Below are 26,396 nucleotides of genomic sequence, written 5' to 3'. Positions count from 1 at the left end.
TCCATAGGAAAAACATTTTATTGAAAAACATTTTCAGTTTGTAACAGACTGGTGGAATGTGTGTCATTTATCCTCACGTTGAACTTGTTTTAAAGTTTTGAATGTTAAAACCATTTTTCACAGCCTGGCCATCTCATACTGCGAGGAAAAGGGGAGAACCATGACATGACTAAAGAAAACCAGGGGGGACGAACAAACAATGCAAATATAATACTGTGTTACTGACAAACCGGACTGAACTCAAATTATCAACAGAACAGAACAAAAAGAAGAAAGAAACAAAAAGAAACTAATTCAATAAATATTTATGGTACACACTTATGGCACAAATATGCAGCAGTCAGTTTGGCAACTTTTCTTATTTTTTTTAAACCAAATTACAATGGAAACAGTGCAAAAGGGGAGGGAGTGGGGAGGACACGGGCTTTCCATCGAGCGCTAGCTAAAATACATAGCAAAAAATTCAAATTTTATACAAAACATCTTACTTTAAGAGTTTATAAAAATGATTTTATTGGGTTCTGGTCAATATTTACATAAGCTATTTACCAAAAAAGTAGTATGCTCTGTTTTACTGAAGTGAATTCCATTTTTCTGTACTTTTTCGCTTCCATTTACGTTCCTAAAAAGGTGAATAAGGCTATTGTAACAACCCAGGATCCATATACAATACAAACATTAATGTATTTACAGTTTCTTACCTACAGAAGTACGGTGCAAAATTACTGAGTCAAGTGACCAAGGGCTGACCATACGAGCAAGGCATTTTACAGTAGCCTGAGGTGCTTCTCTTAGCTTGCGTGCTGAGACTCTCACGGCGTCGCTACGATGTTTCCAAGCAGGTCGGAGCACACCTGTCGACGCTGGGAGAGCGTTAGCGAAGCTAAGAAAAGGACGCCAGATTCAAAGAAACTAATAAGATTGTCATATTCTGCCGCAGACAGACAGCAACTAAACAGCCATTTCTCTTTTCTTAAATACCTGTTTGGGTGTGTTACATATGCTTTTTAATTGTTTCATTTTTCACAGTTTACCTTTGTACTACGGCACACGGTCAGAACAGAAGAGGTTCAAATAATACTAGAAACGATGCAGGAACTCAAAGCTAACAGCAGGCTTGTGTTTTGTGGTGTTGGTTTGTTGTTACATCTTTCAGTGGTTAAGAACACTTTCCATAGGTGTTTTTTTTTTTTTTCCTCAGAATCGATTTAAAAAAATAAATAAGAATTGCATATTTGCAGATTTTGTAGCCTCTCAGAGGCACAAACCTCAGATCATACAAGGCTTGGCTTTTCGGTGAAATTTGATCATGTACGAATGAGGATGATATATGCTCGGGGGCAGGCCTAACGCCAAAGATATTCATGAATGTGAAGTCACTGAAATGCACGCGCACACACTCGCACAATCACACGGAGAACATGAGGGGTGTGTATGAGGAGATTCGGGCGCACTGGGTGTTCATGGGAGTTATCCTTTGGGAGATGCTACACTGAGTGAGCGTGGGAGACACAGCTACTCTGCCCTTGTGTACACCAATGTGAGCTATTTAGGGTCAGGTTAACTCTCCTCCCCTGGTCCTCCTTCCCAGGACCGAGCCAGAAAGAATACGGGACTCAGATTAAAACCGCTTACTCTTGGTATTCATTTACCTATCACCAAAAACATACGCATATAACGTCCGACTCCTGTAAACTGAGCCGGAAAAATATGGGACTTAGCGGCTGATTCCTGTATTCTTTCCATTCTTTCCATCTTCGCAGTCAGCTCGCTAATAATCTGTTCATTCGTAGCTGACTGAGTTGAAAAACTATGGTAGTTTGTGGCAGACAACAGATTTTTTTTTTTTGTCAAGTGGGTAAAAATCTGAGACTTGGTGGCCAGTTCAAGGGCCGGTGGCAACTCCTGGTTTATTTTACTAAGTCGGGAAAAAATCCAGGATTTTGTGGTTAAAGAAAAAAAAATGGAATCCGGTAGCCAACTCCTGGGAAAGAGACACCTGTATTCTGGAAAACATATTATACTTTTAACCGGGTAAGAAAAAATAAAAATAACGGACTCAACAGCTAACTTGTGGAAAGAATACAGGACTTAGCGGCTGACTTGCGGGAAACAACACAGGACTCCCGTATTCTTTTCCGGGCCTCAGCAGGATTCCGAGATATTAGATAATCAAAAACCTAGATTGCATAATGTGCACTTATACCGTTAATATATTAACATTACTTCTTCTCCTTACCACCTGACCACACCTGTGCTCTGTATGTGTCTATCATAAATAAATTCTGCTTTTTATTTTTTTGTAATTTTTCATCTTTTAATGTTATTTTTTTTAAATGTACATCTATTTAATAAAAAAAGGAAGTAAATCAAAAACTCACAATATGGAAATGCTAATGGAGGAACAGTGACGATGTAAGTAGATGTCCCTGTGCTTTTTTTTTTTTACATGTTTTTTTTAAAGGAGAGCACCGTTCACGCTGATTTTGGGCCATTTATTTTAAGGGGGCCCTTTTATTCATCACTGGACCCCTTGGGGTAAACGTTACAGTACCTAGGAGCTGTTTCAGCCAGCTAACCTCTACAAGATCTCGGGCCTCTTGGACTTTTCATTCCATTACTTTTCCGTGTCAAGGCCCAGATCAGAGGCGACTAAACCTGCCGGGATACAGCTGCTCTCCCATCTCCGTCTGTCACTGCGAACCTCTCTGTGGACTGTGAAGAGTGGAGGGGCCAAAGAAATAAAAAATAGGGGGTTAAAAGTGCTGCACTATAATATGAAAGTCCTCCACTCTTCCCAGAAGCCACCTGGGTTTATTTCTTTTTTGGACGCTCTTGCCACTCCGAGCCACCTGAACTATACCAGGATATGAAAAACAGATACGAGCAGTAAACCGTAAAAGGAAAGAGTGTCGGCGGGGTCTATTTTTCTCTTAAAACCTTCAAGTAAGAGAAGTGACAAAATGTGGGAATGAGGCGATCCACACTAACACCCAAACAGTTCACATCGAGCGGTGAGACAGTGTGTCTGTGCACGAGGGTTGATGTGTGTGCGTGATGGTGGGTGGCAGGATTAATGGGGTGATGTCCGTGAGTCACTCAGGAAAAAGTCCCAGAGAGGATTAATGGGTGCGAGAAGCTCCACAGAGTCTTTCCGGCCAGTGAGCGTCAAGGGGCGAGGAGGCCGCCGTTTGGTGAGTTCACGGTCAGACCGTATCCTCTTTTAACTCTCCACCTCCTCATTTTATTCCATCTTTTCTCCTTCTCCCTTTCCAAGCAGAAGTCTCTCTTTACGCGAGGAGAAAATAATTCCTTATCTCATCCCCCTCAGGAAACTTTCAAACCTGTCCGTCTCCAAAAAGAAAAAAAAACCTTCCCGATCCCACAAACACGCCCACAGGAATGCCGGCTGCCGCAGTGCACAACACAAGACAACACTAGGGAAAGAAGAGAACGTCTTCTCTGCTTCCCGGAGAGCAGCAGCAGTGGCGGCGGCGGCGGCAGCAACAGCAGCAGCAGCGGTGGGCTTCACTACAGGGCCGCCACGCGTTCCCGTCCATGCCAAATCAGAGCGACAAGGTGTCAGCAAAACTCCCAGAAAGAAAAATAAAGTAGTGACAAAACATCAGAGGAGAGGAGGAGTTGACAGAGTGAGAGAGAAAAAGAGTGTTCATTAGCAGGGTGTGCCGGCGGCGCCTGCCGAAGCCAAAAACCCGCTCTGCTTCGTGAATTGTTCCAGTTCCTGCTTCCGCCTCAGACTTTGTAGTAGATGTTAGCCGGACTCTGAGGCGGCATCTCCTGAACTATGTAGACCGGGTGTCCGTAGTCACCGCTGACCTTCTCGTAGTGCGGGCAGAAGACGCTGTCAGCAGTCCTGAGCGGGATGATGATGTCGCTGGGCTCCGAGCCGTTATTGTTCCCGCCGCCTCCGCTCCGCTTCGGAGTTGCCAGGGTGCTTAGAGACAGCGTCGCTGCGTGTTGTGGTGAGTGCTTGCGGTGCCGCCGCCGGTACTTGAGTAGCAGCAGGACCAGCACGACGATGATAATGATTAAGATGACGCTGCCAGAGGCAATGGCCACAAAGATGGCCACCTCGGAAGGCATGACGTTTGAGGACTTGCCGTCGCTCCCATTGTTTTCGTTGCTTTCTCTGGATGCTGGACCTGAAGGAAGAGAGGGAGGAAGGAATGATTAAGATGATGTCAGATTATTTGTTGTACACGCTTTTTTTCCTCAGAAACACTGAAGCGGTAAAACTGCATATTAAGATCATTTTCAGTAGCTCTCCCTAAACCGTAACTATGACTACAAATTTTTTAAAACATAGTATAATCTGCCAGATCCCAGGAAAAGCAAAGAAAAGAAATAGTCAAATAAAGCATTGTTAGTAAGACTTCTTATAACCTAATGGCAAAAATCAAAAACTTATTACAATGCATCCTACTTTAACATGACACATTTCTGATTGGCTGGCCCTTATAAACAGTAGGTTTCAACAGCAGGTGGGTGGGGCTTCTGTGCCTATGACATCATACAGATCCAAGAATAGAAAAAAACTGTGTGAGACTGAGTGTTTAGAGCAGTCTAAACTGAGAGCTTTTTGGCCATCAGTAATAAGAATTACCATCACACATATGAGGGAAAATACGGAAAAGCAAAATAGCTCAATGTTAAAATCGAAGCTGATAAGGTGTTTCTCTTCACCATGCTGATGCCATGAGCAGCTGAGAGTGAAGCCTATACACTGAAGGCGTTTCTGTAAAGGTCACATTCGATTGGTGGCCATTCAGATTCAGCAAGTGAAGGAAGCAACCTTGGAAGTAGGGCAAACGCAGCCCGATGGGACAAACGACGGCTGGGGAGACGCAGGCAGAAACGGCACTTAGACAAATAGCATTTAGAAAGAAAAAAAAAACAACTTAATTTTCCAGACTAATTGCCCTCGAAGGAAGAAAATCATAAAGAAATATTTGAGGTTATCATCATGGCACATCAGTTATGAAAGCCAAGCTGCTCTTACTCCCAGGGAATAAAACTCTAAGGTAAGTGTGCTCTGCTGTTCCCAAGATGGGAGTTTGTTCGTGGGCAGGCAGGATTACCGTGTCTACTCGTCTGTGGCTACTTCCCATAGGACCGCAAAGTGCTGTGGTAACAAGAGGGAGGTGGATATGGGATGGCAGGCAGCCCAAAGCAAGGACCCTTCGGTTGTTTTACAAGAGGATTATGCTGCCTCAGCCTGTAGCACCCTGACGCCCATATGCTCCGATAGGATGGAAGGATTGGATATTAAAAAAGAAAATGGGAAACGAGAGCAAGAATGAGATGCTGACGTCCACAGAGAGCAGAAGCTGAGCAAGGCCACGCCCTCACTGACCCACGACTGCTTATGTAGGTCAGCTTGTTTTTGTTCTTAGCTCCTTCCTGTTTTTTTGTTTTTTTTTTACTTCACTGCGGAAATTGCCTGATTGCGCAGTCCTGATTTTTTTTAATGTATTATTTTTTTTATTTTTTACATGGGGAGATTGTACTGTAATAGAGATAAGAGCTGTAGAAACTTGCAAGAACCGAGTCAGAATGGGTCATTAAGACACGGCAGACAGCAATCAGATCATTTTCCCGAAAAATGTCTCTTAATGTCCCGGGTTGGTGCTGGAGCGGGGCCAGTCTGGAGATACTGTGTAAGTCCTTGAAGGGGCTGGAGATGCCTATCAGTTTTATGGGCAACATTCAATTACTAGCTGACCTTTCATTCCTTCACACAAACACACACACACACTAACTCAGCACTATCTGCTCTGAGATAGACGAACAATCATGCGCCCCAAATGCCAAATTGTTTCGATAAATCCTCCCCTCGATTACCTCCCTGTCTCTGTATTTAGAATAATTCTTACTTGATTTCTCCAGCACATCGTTGGGGTTGTAGGGCTCCTTGTTATCTGGGTGCTTGGGGGAGTAGGGTACTCTGGTAGGGTCTTTGGGTGAGACGGGGTCAGAAGGATCTGAAAAATGCAGATAAGAAGCACAGGAATTAAACCAGGGCTGTTATAATCCAGATCTCATGAGAAAACGTGAATATTAACTCAAATCCTAATATTTTTCTAAATCTAACAGGATAGTTTTTACTGTCTAAACTTATTAATACTTAAACCTAACCAAAAAATTTTTATTACCTGAATATAAAACAGTATGTATATTTTTTACCGTACTGCATAGTTTTTATTATCTAAATAGTGCCGTTTATAACACTTTTCGTAATACTTTTAATGGAGAAATGCAAGATTCATTGCACAGCTTTCCTTCCTTAAAAGTAAAAATGTAAAAGTAAATTAATATAAATCAGCACATTTGAGAACGGAACACAAAGGACATCAAAAAGTTCAACTTTTGAAAGCTGAGAATATTTCACGAACGTTCGTGAGATGTGTTGGTTTAAACGAGGTGGTAAAACTAACAGAAGGAATAATGCTAGGCTATAAAGAGTTTTTTTATTTCTCATGGTGGTACAGCCAAATCTTTTCCACTGATTCCACATAAAGGCAAGCTGTTTTCCCTTCATGACTCAGATATGACTGTAATCAACCATAAAGAGCTGCTAATGGTTGAGTTTTAGCTTCCACAATGAACCCATATGGTTTTAAATGCTGATAAAGTGTCTGTCAGCGTACGTGTTTTCTGGTTTAAACGCCAAACACACACTAAATGACGGAGTCATTCGCTGAGCATCTGCTGTTATAATCTCCGGGCTGAACTCTGCGCCGGAACCGCTCTCTGTCGAACATCGCTTTCAATAAATCCAGTGATTTATGCGGAGCTCGCATCAACATTTATAAGAAAACCATTTTCACCGTCTGTTCTGTCTTTCCTTCGATTAATTCCTCCTGACCCTCAATAGAGAGGGTCGACCCCGGGAAATTACCTCTCTGGTGACAGACTGGAGAATAATTATTGGTCCAATATGTCTGAGGTGTTGCATGCAGAGGCTCAGGGATCAGAAAACTGGAAAGCCTTCGACCAGAGCGTATAGCAGCAGATGCTACCGGTGCATGGAAGCATACGGGATTACGTGTGTCTGTTTGGTTGAATTAACTTCTGCTAGATTACATTTCCTGCCCCATCACAGCCCCAGGTGTCATGGAGACGATGCTGCCACTATTTAACACACGAGCCTGCAATCCAACTATAAAATACTCACTTTGTCCCACTTTCATGACGATCTTCATGGACTTGGTCTTGCACACGCCACCCTCCTGGTTGTCAATGCCCTCCATGGTGCCGTTGGATGTTGCTGCAGAAAGAGAAAAAGAGAAAGGTCTGAATTAGCCGCCAGCGCCAGGGAAAAATCTGTAGCCACGAACGCCTTAAAGCTATCTCACAAAAGCAGCCAAAGACAACAGCAGCAGCTCGGCGGGAAGACACGACTCACACCCCCGTTAATAAAAATCACAATTTGCCATTCATCACCTCCTCCAAACTGTATTAGCTCAAGTAAATGTGACAGTAATGTCTCTAACTGTGCTGACACGGAGGCAGTTAGAAGAGGACTGGATGAGAGGGCCCATGCTGAAAATTCGGAGGCAGGAATATTGGAGTAAGCCGTAAGCCCTTTATTAAAGACGAACATGGTTTTTAGATAGTCAAAGGCATTAAATGCTTCAATATACGATAAAATACTGAACTAAATTAAAGACAATGAAACAATTTGTTCACAAGCACAATTAAATATTTATATTTTAAAAAAACAAAAACTGAAATAATAAAACAAAGGCCCAGTCATATTTTATTAACAATAGCTATCAAGGTACCAGAAGTAAAGTGTGGCTTTTCCTACATATAAAAACATTTTGGCACCCACCAAATAGGTTCTGACCTTCTTCCAAAGGAATATCACCAGGACTGTGGGGTGGGTTTTAATTTACTCCAGGTTGAAATACAATGCTGTTTATTAAATACTAGGAAATAAGAAGAACAGGCTTCTATTAAGCTAACAGGCGTAACTATACGTGGACCGGTCGTCCGTGAGAGCAACACCTGGTGAGGGTGAGGATGAAGAACTCCCGTTTGATCATAGAGATAACCTCCAGAAAAATTACATTAATTAAGGTATCAAGTAGTTTTTCAGTGCAACTCCAAGTGGCTACACCATAAGGCAAGCCTACAGATTTGTTAAAAGGTATATTCTGGCCAAAAATGACTCCAGGCTCCCTCACAGCATGACTGGAGGTCAAGGTAAAGCCCTTCAGAGTGAGTACCTCCTGTTTTTTTATATAGCTAATGGCAGTAAAGAGAGGCAGTAAATATTTGGATGGCTCTCAAATGAAATGAATTACAAGATCTTAAAAAAATGTTTAAATACGAGGAAACAGGAACTCTGGAGGGGCAAACGTACAAATATGGCCCACTGCTTCACCTCTCCGCTGCCTCTGGAGGATGCTGGTGGAGTTGCCGCTGAATCACAACAGAGAACAGGCAAACACAGAGAGGAGGAGGAGGAGGATGAAGAGGAGGGGTTAGTGGAGCTAGTGGAGCTTGTGGTCTATCAGGTCAGTAACACAGAGCGCTAACGAGCTGCCGGGGCTTAGCAGCTTGGCTTTCGGCCAGCGCTCAGTGGCCCGCATTTAGCGCCACTTACTCCCTGAAAAACATCATCAGATCCCGATCGAAATAGGTCTGAAAATTTTAACTGTGCCTCCTCCTCCTCGTCCTTCCTCTCTTTTCTTTTCCTCCCTTGCCCAGGCACCAATCATTTTGATCCAAATCCACTGGATTCAATAAGACGGTGATGAGAGCGGACACAAAGAGCATGTTAACAAGGACTCCCTCCTCCTCCTCCTCCTCTCTGTGGCTGACCTATGGCTTTCCAGGAGAGTCCAAAAAGCACATTACAGACAAAGCTCCTTATAGGCTCCTCGTGAGAGTGTGAGGTTTATAAACCTGTTAGTTCAACACACTTGAGTTTTAGCATCTTTAACCACCGTGAGGCATTAACTACTTTCACCTTTTCTTCTCCCCTTTTTGCCCCATACCACCATTTAACCCATCGGTAGCTGAAACACCTCTCCTTTTTAAAATAAACCCCTTTGTAACCTAATCCCTCTCAAACATGGCTGCACCAAATAAAAACACACTTCAATCTGGAGTCATTTTAAACTTTTAAATTCTTCTTCTTCCCCTTTAAATGTGAAAACACACACTCTTCGTGTGCCAAGGCTGCAGTCCAGGCGAGCCTGACTTGGATTTAAACAGAATGTGATTGTTGAATCGGCTCAGGCTGGCTGAATGACCAGGCCCTCCTCGGCCAGCCCGGCAATTGGCCACTTTTTCCCACTATCTGGCTAGCGTTAACCAGCTAATCCATCCTGCTGGGGGTTTGCTTGGTGGTAAGAAGGAAGGGGAGGTGGGGTGGATGTGACAGACCCCTCAGAAAATGAATTTAGTCACCAACTACAACTAGAAAGAGGAGGCGCGTGACCTTCGGGAAGCACGGGGAGAAAAAAAAGGAACGGAAAAGGTCAGATTTTCCTTCAGAGTTGGCAAAAGAGCAAATAAATAAAGGCCAGACCGTGACAGCTCGTAAAGTCAGACACCTTCACAACAAATGGGAGTCGAAAAGAGTCCTCACGCAGTGAAATCAGCCTCACGCAAATCCCCCATCCTCACCCTCCTTAACTTCATTTTCTCCTGTTTATCAAATCAAGAGGGTGGAAAATCACCCCGTGTTTAACGAGACAGTCAATTGTGAGCTGAGCTGCAATCCAGATAAAGACTGTGAGAGCAGCTCTCAGCTGGTTTTAATTTCTTTTCTCCTAAACAGCGAACTGCAGGAACAAAAATAAGGAAACCTTGAGGGCTCCAGATTTCTCAGCTGACTCTATGATAACCATGTGATGCTTTAGAGAGACCACGAAGAACACACTACAGCAGAGGAGGGACAGAAGATAACTACCTGGATTCTGCTGGTTCAGAGCCGCTGTGGTTTGACTAATATGAACACATTAGCACAGGAGGGGTTGGCGAACGAGGGTAAAATAGTTCACGTTCGCCTCTCGCCAGTGGGCTGAGACAAACGCGTGACATGGCAGGAAGAAGATGCTGAAAACAGACGGAACTTTAGCAAAGAGAACGTCTAAGATGATCGATCTGCAGCATGAGGTTAGTCATTAATATGTTGCTTAACGTCACACTGTAATCTCAGTCTGCCCGAGTGAGACTCTTCTCTGAAACGATACCGTGAGTTTCTAAAGATGTGCTGCACAATGAATGGCCTCATTTAAAAAATACATAAATAAATAAATAAAAAAAGCTGTCTGAGAAAGACTCCTGGAAAAATGATGAAGAGACCCTCAGATCCGTAAACACGGTTGATATGTCATCACTCAAGAAGCAGACTGGGATAATGTGGCACTATGAGGTCTTGAAGACCATTCAAAACAAAAATGTTCCTCTAATTCCGGATTTACCCCTCTTTTGACATTTCCGAGTCCCGATTTGAGCCTTTCCCCTGATCTGGTTTTACGTAACTCTCAGCAAAAAGATTAATTATTTGTATTTCAGCTTTGTAAAACTGTCCCGCTCATGCTGCCAGATTCCCTGGGTATAATTAATACACAATGCACTGCCGAAAGACAAAGCTGGGCCGCTCATAAATAGTGGAACAGAGACATGGCGGCAGACAGAGAGGAAAAGACGGAAAAAACGATGGATGGATGGGTGGATAGAAGATGTGATTACCAGCTGTCGTGCAGGTCACGGGCTGGCTGGCATCCGTCACAGCAGCGTGTCCTAATGGATCGTGACAGGAAGGGTCGGCAGTGACCCTCAGAAAGAGGTCGAGGCAGAGCCGGGTCATCGCGAATATCAACGCTCGCTCACAAATACGATTTTAAAAAGCAGAGTAACACGAAAAAGAAAAAAAATCCACTTTTTGACGCATGCATTCAAATTCTTTCAATTAAACATTTAACAAGGAAAGTCTTTCTCACAAGAGAGAGAAGGGTGACGGTGGATTTTTGGCTCCTTCTGCCCTCTTTAGCTCATCTTTCCCTTACTCTGTCTGCTGCTATCCTCCCTTTTCTCCCTCGTTAGCTCCCTTTCTGCCCCCTTTCCCTCCACATTCATCTCTCTCTCCCTTTCTTCTTCCTCTTCGGCTCATGTAATCATCTCGCTTGCAAGCTTCTCGGCTGCAGGCCACGCTGCCGCAAACAATCACATCAAACTCATCTGCTCCCAACTGCAGCAGCATTGTGTGCGGCCGCTTCAAAGAGGCACGCAGGCCGATACAGGACACGCAGCTGCATCTTTAAACGTATCCGACCAGAAAGCCCCGAACGTAAAGAGCAGCGAGCAGGGAGGTCGAACGTGCCTGTCTAATCTCGGCCGAGCCTTGGCACAATACTCAACGCGAGGCAGCGCTAGCTAATCCAATTGGTTGAGACTCCAAATCTGTGGCATTGGTGCAGGGGCCTCGGCAATTGTGAGAAGAAATGGAGGATTAAACAGCGCTTAATTAATTACGTATCAAGCGCTGCCTTCCAAAACACTAATGAAATGCTCGGCGTGAACTTTCCTGAAGCTGTGTCACACTTCGATGGAAGTCTGTATATCAGTTGACAAACACACATACAGGAACCGAGCTTTCAGTTTAAACATCCCAGACTGCAGGGCTACTTTAGGCCCAGCTATGGCTCTTGTCAAGCATGACTCAAAGAAAACTGCAAGTATGGGCCACATTTGGCCCTAACATTCAGTCCAATGTGAGTCTAAAGTTGGTCCAGAGGTGGACTAAACGACCTATAACGTTCCTAAAAGTAGAAGAAGGATGTTTGGAAGTATTATCCTAGATTCACCCCAAATGTGGACCTACACAGGCTAAATGTGGACCTGAATGGGTTATATCAAGATCACCCAGATGCAGACCCACTCGGCCAAATCTGGGTTACCTTCAGTTCAAGCTGGGGTTAAGAGGGTTTACAGGAAGTGTTTTGTGGGCCACACCACACCTGACATTTGATCCATGTAAGGTGGATCTGGGACAAACATTAATTTGTATCTGGAATGGTGTTCATTAGGGTGAAGTGTCAACCCCACATGGTGGCTAATGTGTGCTAAAATGCTCCCAAAAGTCAAGGCGGACATGTGGGCCAAATGTGATTTACTAAGTGCCACATGTGGAACCACACAGCTTATTGTGGACCTACATGGGCTACATCATGCTACATATCAAATACCGAACACAGATGTCGCACCACACCTGACATCTGGCTCATATGAGGCGGATCTGTGGCTCAGGTGCAGCTGCCAGACATGCCCTGAGTCAGCGCCGTCATTTAAGGCCAAATGCGGGAAAAGCACTTAGCACCGTCTCAGGTGCTGGCTCGCTTTATCGCTGCAAGGTAATGGCAACTGCACGCGTCTTTTTTCTTTTCTTTTTTTGTTGTTGTTGATGTTTACTCGTGCAAAGCGCCACCGTGCAGCTGTTAAAGCTGCAGAAGTGGGACCAGAGCTAACGGAGGAGAAAAGTGAGGCAATTAAAAGTAAAACTCTCCCTCTCTCCCCTCTTCAGGCTACGTATTAGCATTTTGAGGGGAGCTGTGAAGGGAGGAGCGAGGATGAATCTGCAAGAACTGCAAAATTGGATTTTCCGACCATCTTTTTTAAGAATTGAACTTTCCCACCGCCCCTTTCTCTTCCAACTTGTCGACTCGGCAGGACGCTGAGTTTTTTTTAGCGTGAAACTGAAGGATTTACAGAGCGAGAAGGACGCGCAGCGGACACAACCTCGGGCTCCGTGCTGTGTAAACACCAGCTCATCAATAATTAACATCAGCGTTTGAGGTGGAGGGAGCCGAGGAGGAGACATCGCATCAGTCAGAAGCCTTTGTAGTCCATGTGCACCTCCTCTAACACCAAAGTGAGCATACAGAAGCTAAAAAAACATCTAACCTGCTATATTTACCTGAATACAAGCCTCACCTGCAACGCAGTTCAAGTACCTGTCAGACATGCCCCACCATGCAAATAACCTGCAGCTATGACCTGTTAGAGCAGCTACTCTTACATGTTTGCTTGAAGTTAAGAGGAGGGTGTTGTACCTGCAAACCTGTTACCTGCACGTTTGTTTTGCAAACATTCGGCCTCCTGGATAAAAAGCAGTATTTCTTGCTCTCCTTTCATCCCCTCTTCTCCCTGCTTTCTTCCCCTTCCTTCACTCAGAAATATGGCCTTCCCCTCCTGTGACAGCTCACAGATGGCGGTGGCAGAGACTCGCAGATGGTCCCCCCACCCTCCACCCTCCGTCCTCCGTCAGCGCCACACAGATGGTTCAGTCCACCTCCCGTGTTTCAAACCAGGGGGCCCTCGCTAAGCCCCATCCCAGCTTCCTCCCAGGATGGTGTTAATGCTGCACATCGCCAGCAGTCAGCAGCCACACCTGCACCCACAGGACTACAACCACCAAGATAATCGAAGATGATTTCACAGTCACGGAGAACAACACCCAACTTTAAATTTAAATGGATCCAATATGTTTATTTAATAGTTGGATTTTTCTTGGAACTTTGGGTTTTCCCTAACTTCTCCTGAAAGCATTTCTGTTTCGTTGGCCATCTTGGCAACACCTCAGGGCAGTTATTTTAAAACCCCAATTAAAATGAATGAAGATAAAGCCACAGGTTTAACTTCGATGGTAACCCAGACTTAAAAAGTTTGCTGACTGTGTATAAAAACGAACAACATCATCACTGACTGGATTCAAGCTTAAACATTAACATTTTGGCAACTAGCATGTTGTTGACTTTGAGCCAGAAGTGATTATCTAACAAGTAACATCGAAATGAAAAACTGCCACACCTTTAATGTTGCAAACTTTAAACCTTGATACAATTTCATGAACCTGTACTCTGCAACAACACGATTGGCTATTTGGGACCAATCAGTCACAGTCTTCTTCACCGTCTTTGCGCTGAATTTGAAGAATCTACAGAGATCAAACTAGACTCTGAAATTTAAGGTATATATCTGTTTAAGGTTAATTCCCCCTTTAATTTATGTAGGCTATAATCTACCCTCCTGACTCAATGGATACTTACAGATGATGTAGTAGTCCCTTCCCCTGAAGAACTCCAATCCCCACAGGTTGGGGCTGAACTCCTGAAACTTCAGGGTAAACTTGACGTCCTGGTCGGGCTTGACGCAGTTGAGCAGCGGCGTGTCGGCTTTGGTGATGGTGCAGCTCTCCAGCTGGTCCTTGGGCACCATGTACACCTTGTAGTACTCCACACCCTCGCCAACCCCGCCGTCCACACGTGGGCACACAATGTCCAACTTATCCCCAATCTGGGGGTATAAAACCACGCCTTGGCCTGGCACGAATCTGAAAGGAGAGAGGGACGTTAGTGAGGCACCGAAGAAGTGATGAGGAGTCATTCATTATGCATTGTGGATTGGAGTGTTTGCCATTGAGCCTCTCCATACTCACAAAAAAAGAAAAGAAAAGTCGGTTTAATTATTGATGTGGTAATTACTGATTGTGTCCATTAATTTTGGATGATGAAGGATAATGGAGGAATGTGAGCTGTGTGTGTGTGTGTGGTACAAAGTGACCCCAGTATCTGCAGATAAAAATCACTGAGCTTTTCTGGAAAGAGCGAATAATTAACTGGATAAATGAGGAGAAGGCGGCACGGTTGAGAAAATGGTGGAACATCGCTGGAATACAAAACAGGAAATTAAAAAAAAAAAAAAAAGCTATAAAAGCTCATCTCGGAGTTTCAGCAAATCCACAACAATACTGTCACAGAGAGGCAGAACGCCTGGAGGGTGGCAGCTGAATTTCCCTAAATTTCTTCCCAAAGTAAAATAATGTTGTCATTTAGTCTCCGAGTGATGAGAGCCCCTGCAGCATTCCAGTGACTACACACACACACACACACACACACACACACACACACTCACACACACACACACTCAGAGGTGAAGCCTCATATTTATCTGCTAAACAAATTTTCCCCCACGCTCGAACACAATTTGGAGCGTTAACCACGGACACCCCGGAGGCTTTTTACGGTGTGCTGCGAATACCGGTGCACGTAAACACACACGAAGGCAAAGCAAATAACGAAATGTACGCTGGGTTTACGACCAGGAAAATGGGTCTTTACCCCAAAGAAATGGAGCTGAACATAGAGTCTTACTTGACATGACTCATTACATGTATTCTCTGCTTGTTATGTATATAATGTGACTCTCTAATGTATTTTATATATTTAGCCTAAGGGTGTAACCGCAGCAAGTTTCCTTTTTACATTATTTTATTTTATTTTTGTCCATTTATATGCACAGTTCCTAATAAAAAAAAAAAAAAGATAAAAAAGCTACTTGATAATTTACTGCATCTTTTTTTAGTTTGGTGAAGATGGAATAAAATAATTTTAAGGCACACATGGTATAAAATAGCAGTAAAGTAATTGTGAAATTAATTATTGATATAGAAAAAATGGCATGAAACAGCAAAATGGTAAAGTTGGGATGGTGATAATGGTATATAGCAAAAAAGTAACGTGTTTGGATAAAGTACCAATACTGTAACGGATACAGTAATAATTTAATAATTCTTAACCTAAAGTATCAATAAAAGATTTTTTAAAAATATTTCTTTGAGAAATGTCTTTGTTAACGTTCATCCTCATCATGTTTTTCCCTCACAAACCTGCATCCCTTCATACATATTTACAGTAAACATAGCATCTCTGAGTGAACTCTGACCTCTGCCTGAAGGGTCGGCTCATTTCTGAAGCACTGAGATGGAAAACAGTCCTCTGAGCTCCAGGATTTCACAGTTTTTTTTTTTCTTTAAAGCTGACTACAAAGACAGGCACCGCAGGGCAGCTGCAGAACCTTTACACAGGAGACCTGATTCATAATTAACATATTTTACACAGGAATACGTGTTTTAATGGCTCTGTTTCTTTTCTCGTAACTATACTGTTTCCTTTCTCTATTGCAAATATTATTACATTTTCAAATGCGCATAAATATGACTTTCAATCTTGTAATGCAAAAAGGAGCATCATCAAAACGAATCGTTATAGTCGTGCTGTTTTTTCCATCCTCCACGGAAAGGATTAAAGCTTTATTATACGCTTTAATCCTGCAACTTTAGTCTGTTAGTCATCACGTTTAAGTGAAAAACAAAAAACATAATGTTAAAAAACAAAAATGTACTTCCACACAACTTTCCATGATCTTTGCCACAGCAATGATCAGTTCCCATAAAGTCCTGTAGTCACAAAAACATAATCGATTTTCCCTGTTTTTTATGCTAACACAACATCTAGGACTAAAATCATGGTCTCAGGTGTGAGCCACATCCTCTCTATCTCTGAATGTGGACTTCTTTTGCCTTTTAAACAGGGAAAATATTAATTTAATGTACACAAACACCAATCAGGAACATTTTAGACTAGAAAGACAAATAACTGTGATCAGCGACATGACAAACCCGTAATATCTGTGTCCAGAAACGTTATTCAGTAGTTTAGAGTTCGTGACAGTTTCACCAATTTCCACGAGACTGCTGGTAATAAAACATCTTCAGCTTGGGTGACGTATGGAGAATGACATTTTTTCTCTTAGGGTTAAAAAAAATAGAAATAGGCAAATCTGTCAAGGCTTGAAAGATATCTGCTGTTAAAAAGAGCACAGTAACTACATTAAATAATCATGACATACATGCAGTATGTAAAATCATATACAGAATGTCATATCATATACAGTGGCTGCTTCTCTTCTTCTGCCTGTCTCTATCGCTCCCTCTTTGTCTTTGAAACGTCCACATGCAGACGCACGTACATTATTCCTCTGCATCATCTTCCCCGCTTCCAGTACAAGCACACACGCATGCAGTGGATAACTAGGCCGAGCGAATATTTTTTATGCCCCCCGCCCCCCTCCAGAGACACACTCCATGATGATACAGTACGACCAGTGATGGACAGACAGTGAGGAAGAGGAGAGAGAGAGAGGAAGGGTATGCAGCACCATCTGGCATCATCATCTCGTGTGTGGATGTGAGGGAAGATGCGGAGGGAGGGAAGGTCCTCTGAAGACCCTCGGGGCTTCACTCGAACACAAATACTGTAGAGCTGTGCGCTTTAAAAACGTGGACGTGTATATGTGTGTGTGTGTGTGTGTGTGTGTCACTGGAAGTGTTCATTCATGCGTGCAAGCGGGCATGTGTGTTTGTACAGGGGTAAAAGCAGGCAGGCATGCATGTGCTCATTTTAAACGTCTATAGGGCAGATTTACTAACAGGCTTGCACCCGTGGAAAACCGACTTTAGGATTTATTAAAGAGCTGCAGTGACGTTAGCAGCTGAAAGGCACGGACACGGTTGTTTTGTGTATGTATCTGAGAGCACAAAAGCTCCCCGTTAACAGTGCATTACTCAAGGCGGATAATGATGGCCAGAAAATCAAAATCAAGGCTTCAAAATCAACAATTAAACCTCCTTTATGCTAAATCAGACTAAACCCACCCTGATTCTAGCTACAAACCTGAAATATGACTTTAAATTCACATGAAATATTTAAAAAATGTGTGTTTTACCACACACAGGCACACGCCTCCTGAACACACATACACAGACGAAGCGAGTTAATAATTTCCGATGTTTTTCCGATAGCAAATTTGATCAAAACCTCTCTAACAATATTATCAAGCAGGGTGTAGGAACTCCTGCTCTGCTGCCATCATTGCTATCTCTACAGGAAGCTAGCTACTAGCAAGAAATCAAGCATGACTCAGATATTTAAGAGCCACATGAATACACTGCAACGCCAACATTAAGCAGTTATTAGACCTCGGCAGCTCCTCCCTTTATGCCTCAAACACCCACTTTAGTATGACTTCAGCCCCATAATTTAAACAAATAGCAACACCCAGGGCTACTGTACAGTTTTAAAAATCACAAGCAATCCTGTTTAAGACAACAAAATAAAAACAGGACCCAGCAATTGTCAAAAGAGCATATTACAGTCCATGTAACAGACATTATCTGATGCTTTTATTTGCCAAAGTGAAGTGACAGTAAAGTGAATCTTTTTAGGAGATTTTGGACTGTAGATCTAAAACAACCTTTTGACATCAGGATTGTTTCATATTTTTAAGGTTTTACAAGAGCCTAGTTTGAATTTTGGAGGTGGCTTTGCTGTTACATTGCTTTTATTTCCCTTAATCTGTAAAAAAAACTACCATCGCCATCAACAAATGTAATGCCTACAGTGAGTTAACGAGAAACTTGAGTCATTTTCAGTCCAGCGGGATCCTTGTCACCACTTTATGCGTTAGCTGGAGGTAAAAACACAACCATCCATCATATTTCAGCTAAAGTGCTGCATAAAGACAGAGTTCAGCAAAAAAGAAAAGCAGTAGCTGCTTAAAAGGGGCTGAAAAAAAAACACAAAAGGACAACGACACGGTGTTACCAGATACCTGGCCCCCCGGTGGGCAGGTAAGGCCGAATACAGAGAGGCTGATGAAGCTGCCAAATGGGGACACACAAATACAAGCCTGCCCCTCCACCTCATGATTGTAAATGCATTTGACCCCCACTGTGCTATAAGGCCCCTCACCCCGTCTTTAGTGACCATAAATATTCCTGAACCAAAAGAGCCCCGAGTACTCTGGCACACATTCATCAGAATAAAAGAAAAGGACTTCCACAACATGTTTACCAGCTTATAGTGTCCTGATTTCCTCATTAAAAAGCTGACCCTTGACCTTTAATGGACTGCTGTTGTTTCTGCAGTAAAAAGTCACATGATGTTAAACGGGTCAGTTTCTTTTTAATCACGGTGGCTAAAAGGGAGCTTTACTTCACGTTATTTTAGTTTATGTCATTTGATCAACTGGAAATTTGTTATGTAAAGTGTGTTTTAATCTACTGCCTCCATTTTAGTCACTGACATGGAGTAAAAACAGAAATCCCTCTTCTATGACGGGAGGGAGAAGCTAAGTACCGTTAACGCAGAGTGAAAGCCCTGAATTCAACATGTTATGCAAGTAAAAGCAGTTAACTATTATCCAGAATAACACGTTAAAGTATTAAAAGATACATGAAGCTATGACTAGATTATTATCTCACATTAATCCATAAAAAAATTTATTTTATGTTTCATTAACGCATTGAAAACTTTGAAAAATGTCATCAAAAGCACATTAAAGTAATCAATTTACTGCAAAATCACTAATCCAAATGTTTTAGCCCTTCAGTCTGTGTGCACAAATCTTATTTTGCGAGTATGTCAAACTCTAACATTTTGAGCCTGAAAACTTGTAATAAACTTGCCTCAAAACACCCCGCATTCAACATGTTACGACAGTAAAAGCATGTAGGTATAATCTCAAAAACATCTGTTTAAGTATTAAAAGATAGATGATGACATGACTGCATTTTTCCCACTTACGTATTCGTGTAAAAACAGGATTTGAAACTGCAACTAATGACGACTTCGATTATGATTGATCGAATCAACTAATTTTAGTTACGATTCATTAAAACGTTTGAAACTGTGAAATACGCTGTGGTAAGAGCCCTTAACGTGCCAATTTTCTGTCAGATCACTAATCCCCTCATTGTTATATGCTATACTCAATGATCTTCACATGTTTGTGTGTGAAAGTCTCTCAGAAAAACGTACTGTAGTAAAAATGCAGTATTTTCCTGTGTTGGGGATGTACTGGAGTACCACAAACTACAGCACTTCAGTCATGAAGCAGTGGAGAAAACATGTAAAAGTATCAGGCATCAGCCAAAATTAAAAGATGAACTAAAAGAAGAACTCTGAAACCTGAAAATCCTTACACGTACCTGCTGAACCCATGAACAGGAACTGAACAATAACCGTGCCTTCTCAGGAATCGCTCTAAACGCCCTGTACACGAGTTTGACAAGAAAAACTGAAACTGATCAAAAGAAAAATGTCCTTTGACTCAAATGACTGATTTTTCATATAGAATTCATAATAAAACAGGAGTTCCCAGATTTGCACCACTGGAGCACATTTTGAATTTTACATACATTTTATTGTTAACAAATGAACTGATTAGATCCTCTATTAACTGACTTGTCTGTAAACAAGTGAATGCTGGGATGTTCATAGTGAAATTATTTAAGAGAACAACGTCTTCATGCTTTCTTTGTGGAAATCTGAATTTTCATAGTAAGCTGAAGCTGTCAGAGGAGTTACGTGAATTTAAAAGTGCAAAGAACAAAAGTAAAGGTGTGAAAAGAAAAGTCCTTGAAGGGCGTGTAATGGAGTTCATACCACTACTAACTTGGCCCCATCTCTGTCTGTTAATCTTACTGCGACTTCCTGGTAAAATAAAAATAAAAATCTAAAAATAAACATCCCAACACTGCCTACGACACTGAAACAGAACGCCTCAGCCTTTAACCCTTCAGAAAACTGTGGGAAAACTTCTATATTTACATTTATTTGTTTGATTATTCAGCAAAAGGCAGCTAGATTTCTGTCAGTAATTTCAAAGTTTACAGAAAAACCTTGTGTCACCCTCACACCAACAATTTAAACTTGTTAAAGTGAAATACTTGCTGTGTGTGTATAAGGACCGACGGTGTTAGGAAGCCGTTAAACGACAGTAAAAGTTTCCTACGGGGCAACTGAACCTGCCTGGAGAAACCGGTTTAAATAAAATAATCAAAAATTCTAATCCATACAGCAATAATCATTACTATCACACATACAAGCTTTACAAATTCATATTCAGAAAAAAAAAAGATCAAAGTCAAAGGGCTGAGTTTTCTTTTGTTCCTGTTATAACTGGATACACAGTCAGATTGGAGTAAAGCGCAGGTAAAAACAAATAACACAAAACAATAAACCTCAAACACGTAGGTGGACAAGGTGGGTTTTTAAAACAGCGGGAAGAATAATAACAGTTGCATATTTTATATTTAGTTCAACAAAATCACACTGAAGACATTGAAAGCTAAAGCTGAAAAGGATTTCTTTGTGTCAGAGTTTTTGCAGTTTCTATTGTTTGAGGCACTTAAATGTTAAAATTCATTAAATCTATGTAAATCAGTATAAAATCAGTTTGGAGTTAGTTTAAAAATATGTACATAGCGCATAAATTAATGACTTTCACTCCTCCCCGACAGACTTTTAGTTTACTTTACACTTCTGTTGAGACAAACTGCCAACTTTTTTACTACTTCACACACTTAACTGTTAAAATACTTAACTATTAAAAGTTTTTCCCTTTTTCCCAACAACTGTTCGTGAACAGGCAGAAAATCACAGGGCGAGGAGCTGGATGGAGACCCCGGGCCTCACGGGGCCTCCTCTGTGACGGCGCAGAGAGGAGGCGAGGACAGACGGGGTTCATCTCTACAGCAGCAAAAAGGAGTTCAAGATTTTTAAAGGTGTAACTTTGCCATGATGAGAAAGTGACATAAATCAGGCTCACAGGTAGGCGACACCTGAGTGAGTCTTCAAAGGCTTACATCTGTTTTCTCGTTTATCTTCTAAGTGTTTTTAGTGTTTGTGGAGGGCAGGGTGACAAAAGGAGCCCAATGGTAGAAGAAGAAAAACAAACAGAAAGAGGAGCATCCTGTTTGTCCCTCCACTCTCTCTATTTTCAGACTTTCTAGTGGATTTGTGTGACCAAATGGAGCCGCTGACCTCTTCCTGCGGCCCTGAAGTCATGAGCAAACGGCGAGGGGAGCTGGATGTTTAGCTGCAGCGAGGGTTAATCGCCCTCTGTCGGACGAGACGTGGTGGCCTCGTATCTTTCATCTGACCCGAGGCAACTAAACATAACCACCGTAATCACCCAGAGAGATTTTCTTCTTCTTCTTCTCTCCCTGTTCTTTCATTATACAGAGGCAATCACGAACTGCTTCTCCGACTTTTCATCTGAATCATCTTTATGCCTGAGACTGAAATGCTAAATAAACATTGGGTCGGCGTTAAAATGCAGAGGAACCCAGCCAGTGTGCTGACACTGACGCTAGAATAACATTGATTTATAGCTGCCGTAATTGTAATTGGTTGAGCATCTGTTTCTCTGACAAACAACGTTAAGGCAACACATAAACCTCCTCTGTAAATATGTCAGGCCAGTATTTATTTGTTTTCTAATGTCTTAAAAACTGAATATTCATCAAACGCATGCATTTTATTTTTAGTCATACTGTATATGTAATCATTCGTGGCTTTATTAAACACCTCTAACACTTAACCAACTAACATAACTAATGACAAATAAAACATGAATAATTTTACATCACTGCCCTCAAGGAAGTAACACTGACTTTAGTCATCCCAATTAGCTTACTAGTCAGACAGTATCGGTTAGCTAGGACTGGTTAAGTTACCTAGGATCAGCTAGGTTTGCTTCACTCGGTTAAGTTTGCTACTATTTCAGTTATCTAGGATCTGTTAAGTTAGCTAAGATCGCTTAATTAAAATTGGCTATCTTAGCTAGTATCAGTTAGCTAGGACGGATTAAGTTAGCTAGGATAAGCTAGGTTTAGGATAACTTAACCTGTTTTAGCTAACTTAAGTAATTTTAGCTAACTTAAGTTAGCTAGAAGAGATTAAGTTGACTGGTATCAGCTGACTTGGACCAGCTAAGTTAGCCAGGATCAGTTGAGGATAAAATAAGTTAGTAAAAATACTACTACTAACAATTTTTTTTATTATTATCTACTGTAGTATAATTATATTTCAGTTGCTCTAACAAAAGACTTGAAAAATGTTTTTTTTAAACTTGTTAGCGAGGATCAGTTAGCTATGAAGAGCTGAGTTTGCTTAGATTATTTAAAAGGGGTCAGAAAGTGCGCAAAGGGAGTCTGTTTTAAGGTAAAAAGTCAAAGATCTGAAGAATAAGACAACGTGCTGCTTTCGTATGTTTTCGTGTGCTGTGCTTGCTTTTTGTAAATGTTTTACTTTTGTGTTTTCTGGTCTGACTCAGCAGAGTGACTCAGTTACAGCAGCAGGACAAGAGCGTAGTCTTTTAAAATGACAGAAACAGAAATTATTTTGATTTAATGGACACAATACGTGTTAGAGCCTATTTTTAAAGTTAGGTTAAATGTATTTATTCACCATAAACTGAAAATAAACCCTAGCTGCACGTGAAGCAGGGCGAGCTGGGTTTAATGTGCCACGCCATCACGGCCTCACAGAGACAAAAACACTAGAATCGGACTCCTCGTCACTCATTCAGGAGGTTTCTGCATCTCTGTGCCCCCTCCCTCCGTCCCTCCCTGCATCCCTCCACATTCACAAAAGGACCCCGAGAGGTGCCCCCGTCGCTGCCCGGTCACAAAGGGCCTTCGGGGGCTGCTGTGTAATCTCTTAATGAAGTGCAGAGGAGGAGAGGGAGCGCTTCTTTTACATAAAACCATGTAGAGCAGGCCTCGCTTTTGTTTCTCCCTCCCAGCTACAAAATGGATTACCACACGAAGGAGGAGGAGGTGGTGAGGAGGAGGGGGTCATTCTCTTGTTTTTTTTTTGTTGTTGTTTTTTTGAGGGCAGTAAAGTAGTAAAGCTACAACAATGAGGCTTAATCCTTCACATTTCCAACATCCATCCTAAACTGAATAGTCAAAGAGGAGGAAGAGGAGGCAGGGGGAGCTCCGACCTGCTGATGAAGACACTAAGGACTTTCAGGGTGTTATTCAACCCAAGCAAAAGAAGGAGAGTTTAAAAACTACCAAAAAAAAAGAAAGAAAAAGAAAAATCAGCCAATGAGATCATTGTGTGACCTCTGACCTCTCCACTCAGACACAGGAATAATTTTGCCCCCCCCCCCCCTCCTGTTTGTCTGCTTATCAGCAGGATTATTCTGAAAGATCTGCATAAAAATCTGAAGAACTGGGTTTAATTTAGACGTGATGAGCTTCCAGAGCTAATCTAGATCCAAATCAGGGAGTTTCTGGAAGGAAACTTTTGACATTTTCAGTCAAATGTCATAAAAACTGACTTTTAAAAAATTTAAGAAAAAAATAACAATAAAACAAACTAATCCAGTTCCTGCAGGTGAGGGTGCTCCTACTTATTTGTAAAACAACTACATAAATAAAACTGAACTGAAAGTATTTTTACTAAACACTGTCTCAGGTGTGCAGACTTCAAAAATTTTATTTAAAAATTTAATGTAAAAATTAATCACAGCAATCTCTGAAATAACCCGAAGATAAATTAAAAGAAACTAAATTATTAAAAGTGCGCACACACATAAGATCATATTTTTGATCAAGATTAGCCTCTAAAGGTCCAGACTGAACCAGCATCTAAACTGCGCCCTGCACCAACACTCGCTTTAATAATTTTTTTGCGCGTCTTTTCTGAAATTGCGCTCATTTTCTGCGTCACAAATGGACACAGCGCCAGTCAGAGGAGGCTAAAGGAGCACATTTCCATGACTTACACCTGTTCTAGTGCGACCACCAACCAGAAAACGTTCCCGCTCTGGAGCCTTTTGGCTGCAGGAGTTCGCCCGTGACCAAACGGCCACAAAGACGGGCGCCCCCCGCCGGGCTGCACGCAGGAGGGCCACCTCCTCTCTCTCCTCTTTTATTTTTATTTTTAAATTTCCATTAAAAGAGTTTAACCGCTTCTCTGAATATTCACCAGAGCAGAGTTCAACCCCTCTGAGGCCTTTTCTGTCCGTCTGGCAGCAGCGAGGAGCGGCTGGAAGCGTTTGGGGAGCCGCCGTTTCACTCCAACTTCCAGGAAAACTTTTCACGTCCTAAACGCATTTACCCCACAAACTAAAAATCCACCTCACTGCTCAGGGGGTTGAATTCACTGTTTTATATTTACCCCCCACACGCACTCTCCCACACACACACAACCCGCAGCAGAGCATCTGAGGCCCGGCGGAGCGTCCCGGCTGCCCCCGCGGAGACTCCCCGCTTCTCGCTGAAACGAAACATTAACATTTCAGCCTCTGAAACAGTTCCAGTCCTCTCCCCTGTCACCACAAACACGTGTGGCTGCAGATTATTATCACAGCAAAGCGTGAAAATTTCACTTCAGCCGCAGAAATCTGCCCCAAACACGCCGCTGTGACGCACAGCCGAGCGGGCCCGAGCCGAGCGCTGCGCGTAAAGACGCCCCGACTAGCCGCAAATCTGACACGGATCAGAGTTTAACCTCCGAGAAACTGCGCCGGAGGAGTGTGGGAGCGCACCAGCGGGCTATTTTCTAACCAACCATTAACGTTAAGCTCGGAGGCGAGCTGACACGAAGGGTTAACTCCGAAAAAACCCAGCTTTTCTCGCTCGACTCGAGACAGAAACCCAGTAAAAATGACCCTGAGAATACCAGCCCAAGATTAAAATCCGAGGCTCTTTGTTCCGCTCCTCTGCGCGCTCATGGGATGGATTTCAGTCTAGTTATTACTATTATAATTTTTATTTTACTATCATTATTATTATTATTACTACGTCTGGGGTTTTTTGCGAGCGGCACTTACTTGGTGTTTGTTGTGTTCCAGTAGATGGACTCCAGGATGAGCGCCCGGCACAGGTCCACTTTCAAGGCAATAAACAAAACTCCAAAATAATATCTCCACATCGAGTCCCCCATGGTGAGCCTGTGCGCCTTCAAACCAGCCAAACGTCCACACTGGGAGGAGAAGGGGGAAAAAATAAACAACAACAACAACAAAAAAGGCTCCAGAGAGACAGAGAGGGCTGAGGGAAGTGTTTTCAGCTTATATCCCGATCCAGAGGGGATGCGCACGGACCACAAACCCCGATCAGAGCATCTCCAGATGCACCAAAAACCAAACGGCAGCAGTTCATTCGGCGCACAGTGCGTTTGTATTCTCCCCGCTCAGCGCGTAAAGGCTGGAATACATCCCATCAGAGAGCAAATCAATACCAATATAAATCCCTCTGCGTTATAGTCCAGCAAAATCCAGCAGCAGCACAGAAAAGGAGAGATGGCTGGTGGTGGTGGCTGGTGGTGGTGGTGGCTGTTGTTGGTGGTGGTGGTGAGATATTCCCTCTTTCTTTCAGCTGGTGAGCAACAAACTGTGGGTGACAGCAGCAGAGAAATGAGGAGGGCGAAACAATGAGGTCGGGTGGTCAAAATGAAGAAAATGATCACATGTGAGAATGAAAGAAATAAAAGGAGCTGGGATGGAACTTCTCATACTATACACCCCTCCAAAAAACGCACACATTCACGGATATAAACACACACATACACACAACACACACACCAAAGTGTTGCTGCTGCTGCTGCGGCGCAATCCTGCAGATCCGTCCTCCCGCAAAATAAACCAAAGCGCGCAGGGAGGATGAAGCCTCAGCGGCAGCTCCGAAACCTGGATGGAAAGTAACTGCAAGGGACGGC

The 26,396-nt window shown here is 42.7% G+C and overlaps 1 protein-coding gene across 2 annotated transcripts; it reads right to left on the bottom strand.

Moving 5' to 3' along the window:
• On the bottom strand, nucleotides 1–26,396 carry efnb2a (ephrin-B2a). Of its 2 annotated transcripts, XM_039600039.1 has the most exons (6): nucleotides 26,263–26,396; nucleotides 25,510–26,071; nucleotides 14,088–14,371; nucleotides 7,196–7,288; nucleotides 5,895–6,002; nucleotides 1–4,163 (listed from the first exon to the last, which is right to left on the bottom strand). In XM_039600039.1, exons 2-6 carry the CDS (start codon nucleotides 25,620–25,622, stop codon nucleotides 3,754–3,756), a joined length of 1,008 nt encoding a protein of 335 aa, XP_039455973.1. In that variant the 5' UTR covers nucleotides 25,623–26,071; nucleotides 26,263–26,396; the 3' UTR covers nucleotides 1–3,753. The 2 variants fall into 2 exon arrangements, with proteins under 2 accessions (XP_039455973.1, XP_031614468.1); XM_031758608.2 differs by having other exon boundaries at nucleotides 25,510–26,385.

The sequence above is a fragment of the Oreochromis aureus genome, linkage group 16 (genome assembly GCF_013358895.1).
Source record: "Oreochromis aureus strain Israel breed Guangdong linkage group 16, ZZ_aureus, whole genome shotgun sequence".
NCBI lineage: Eukaryota > Metazoa > Chordata > Actinopteri > Cichliformes > Cichlidae > Oreochromis > Oreochromis aureus.
This window is presented reverse-complemented; position numbering and strand designations above follow the sequence as displayed.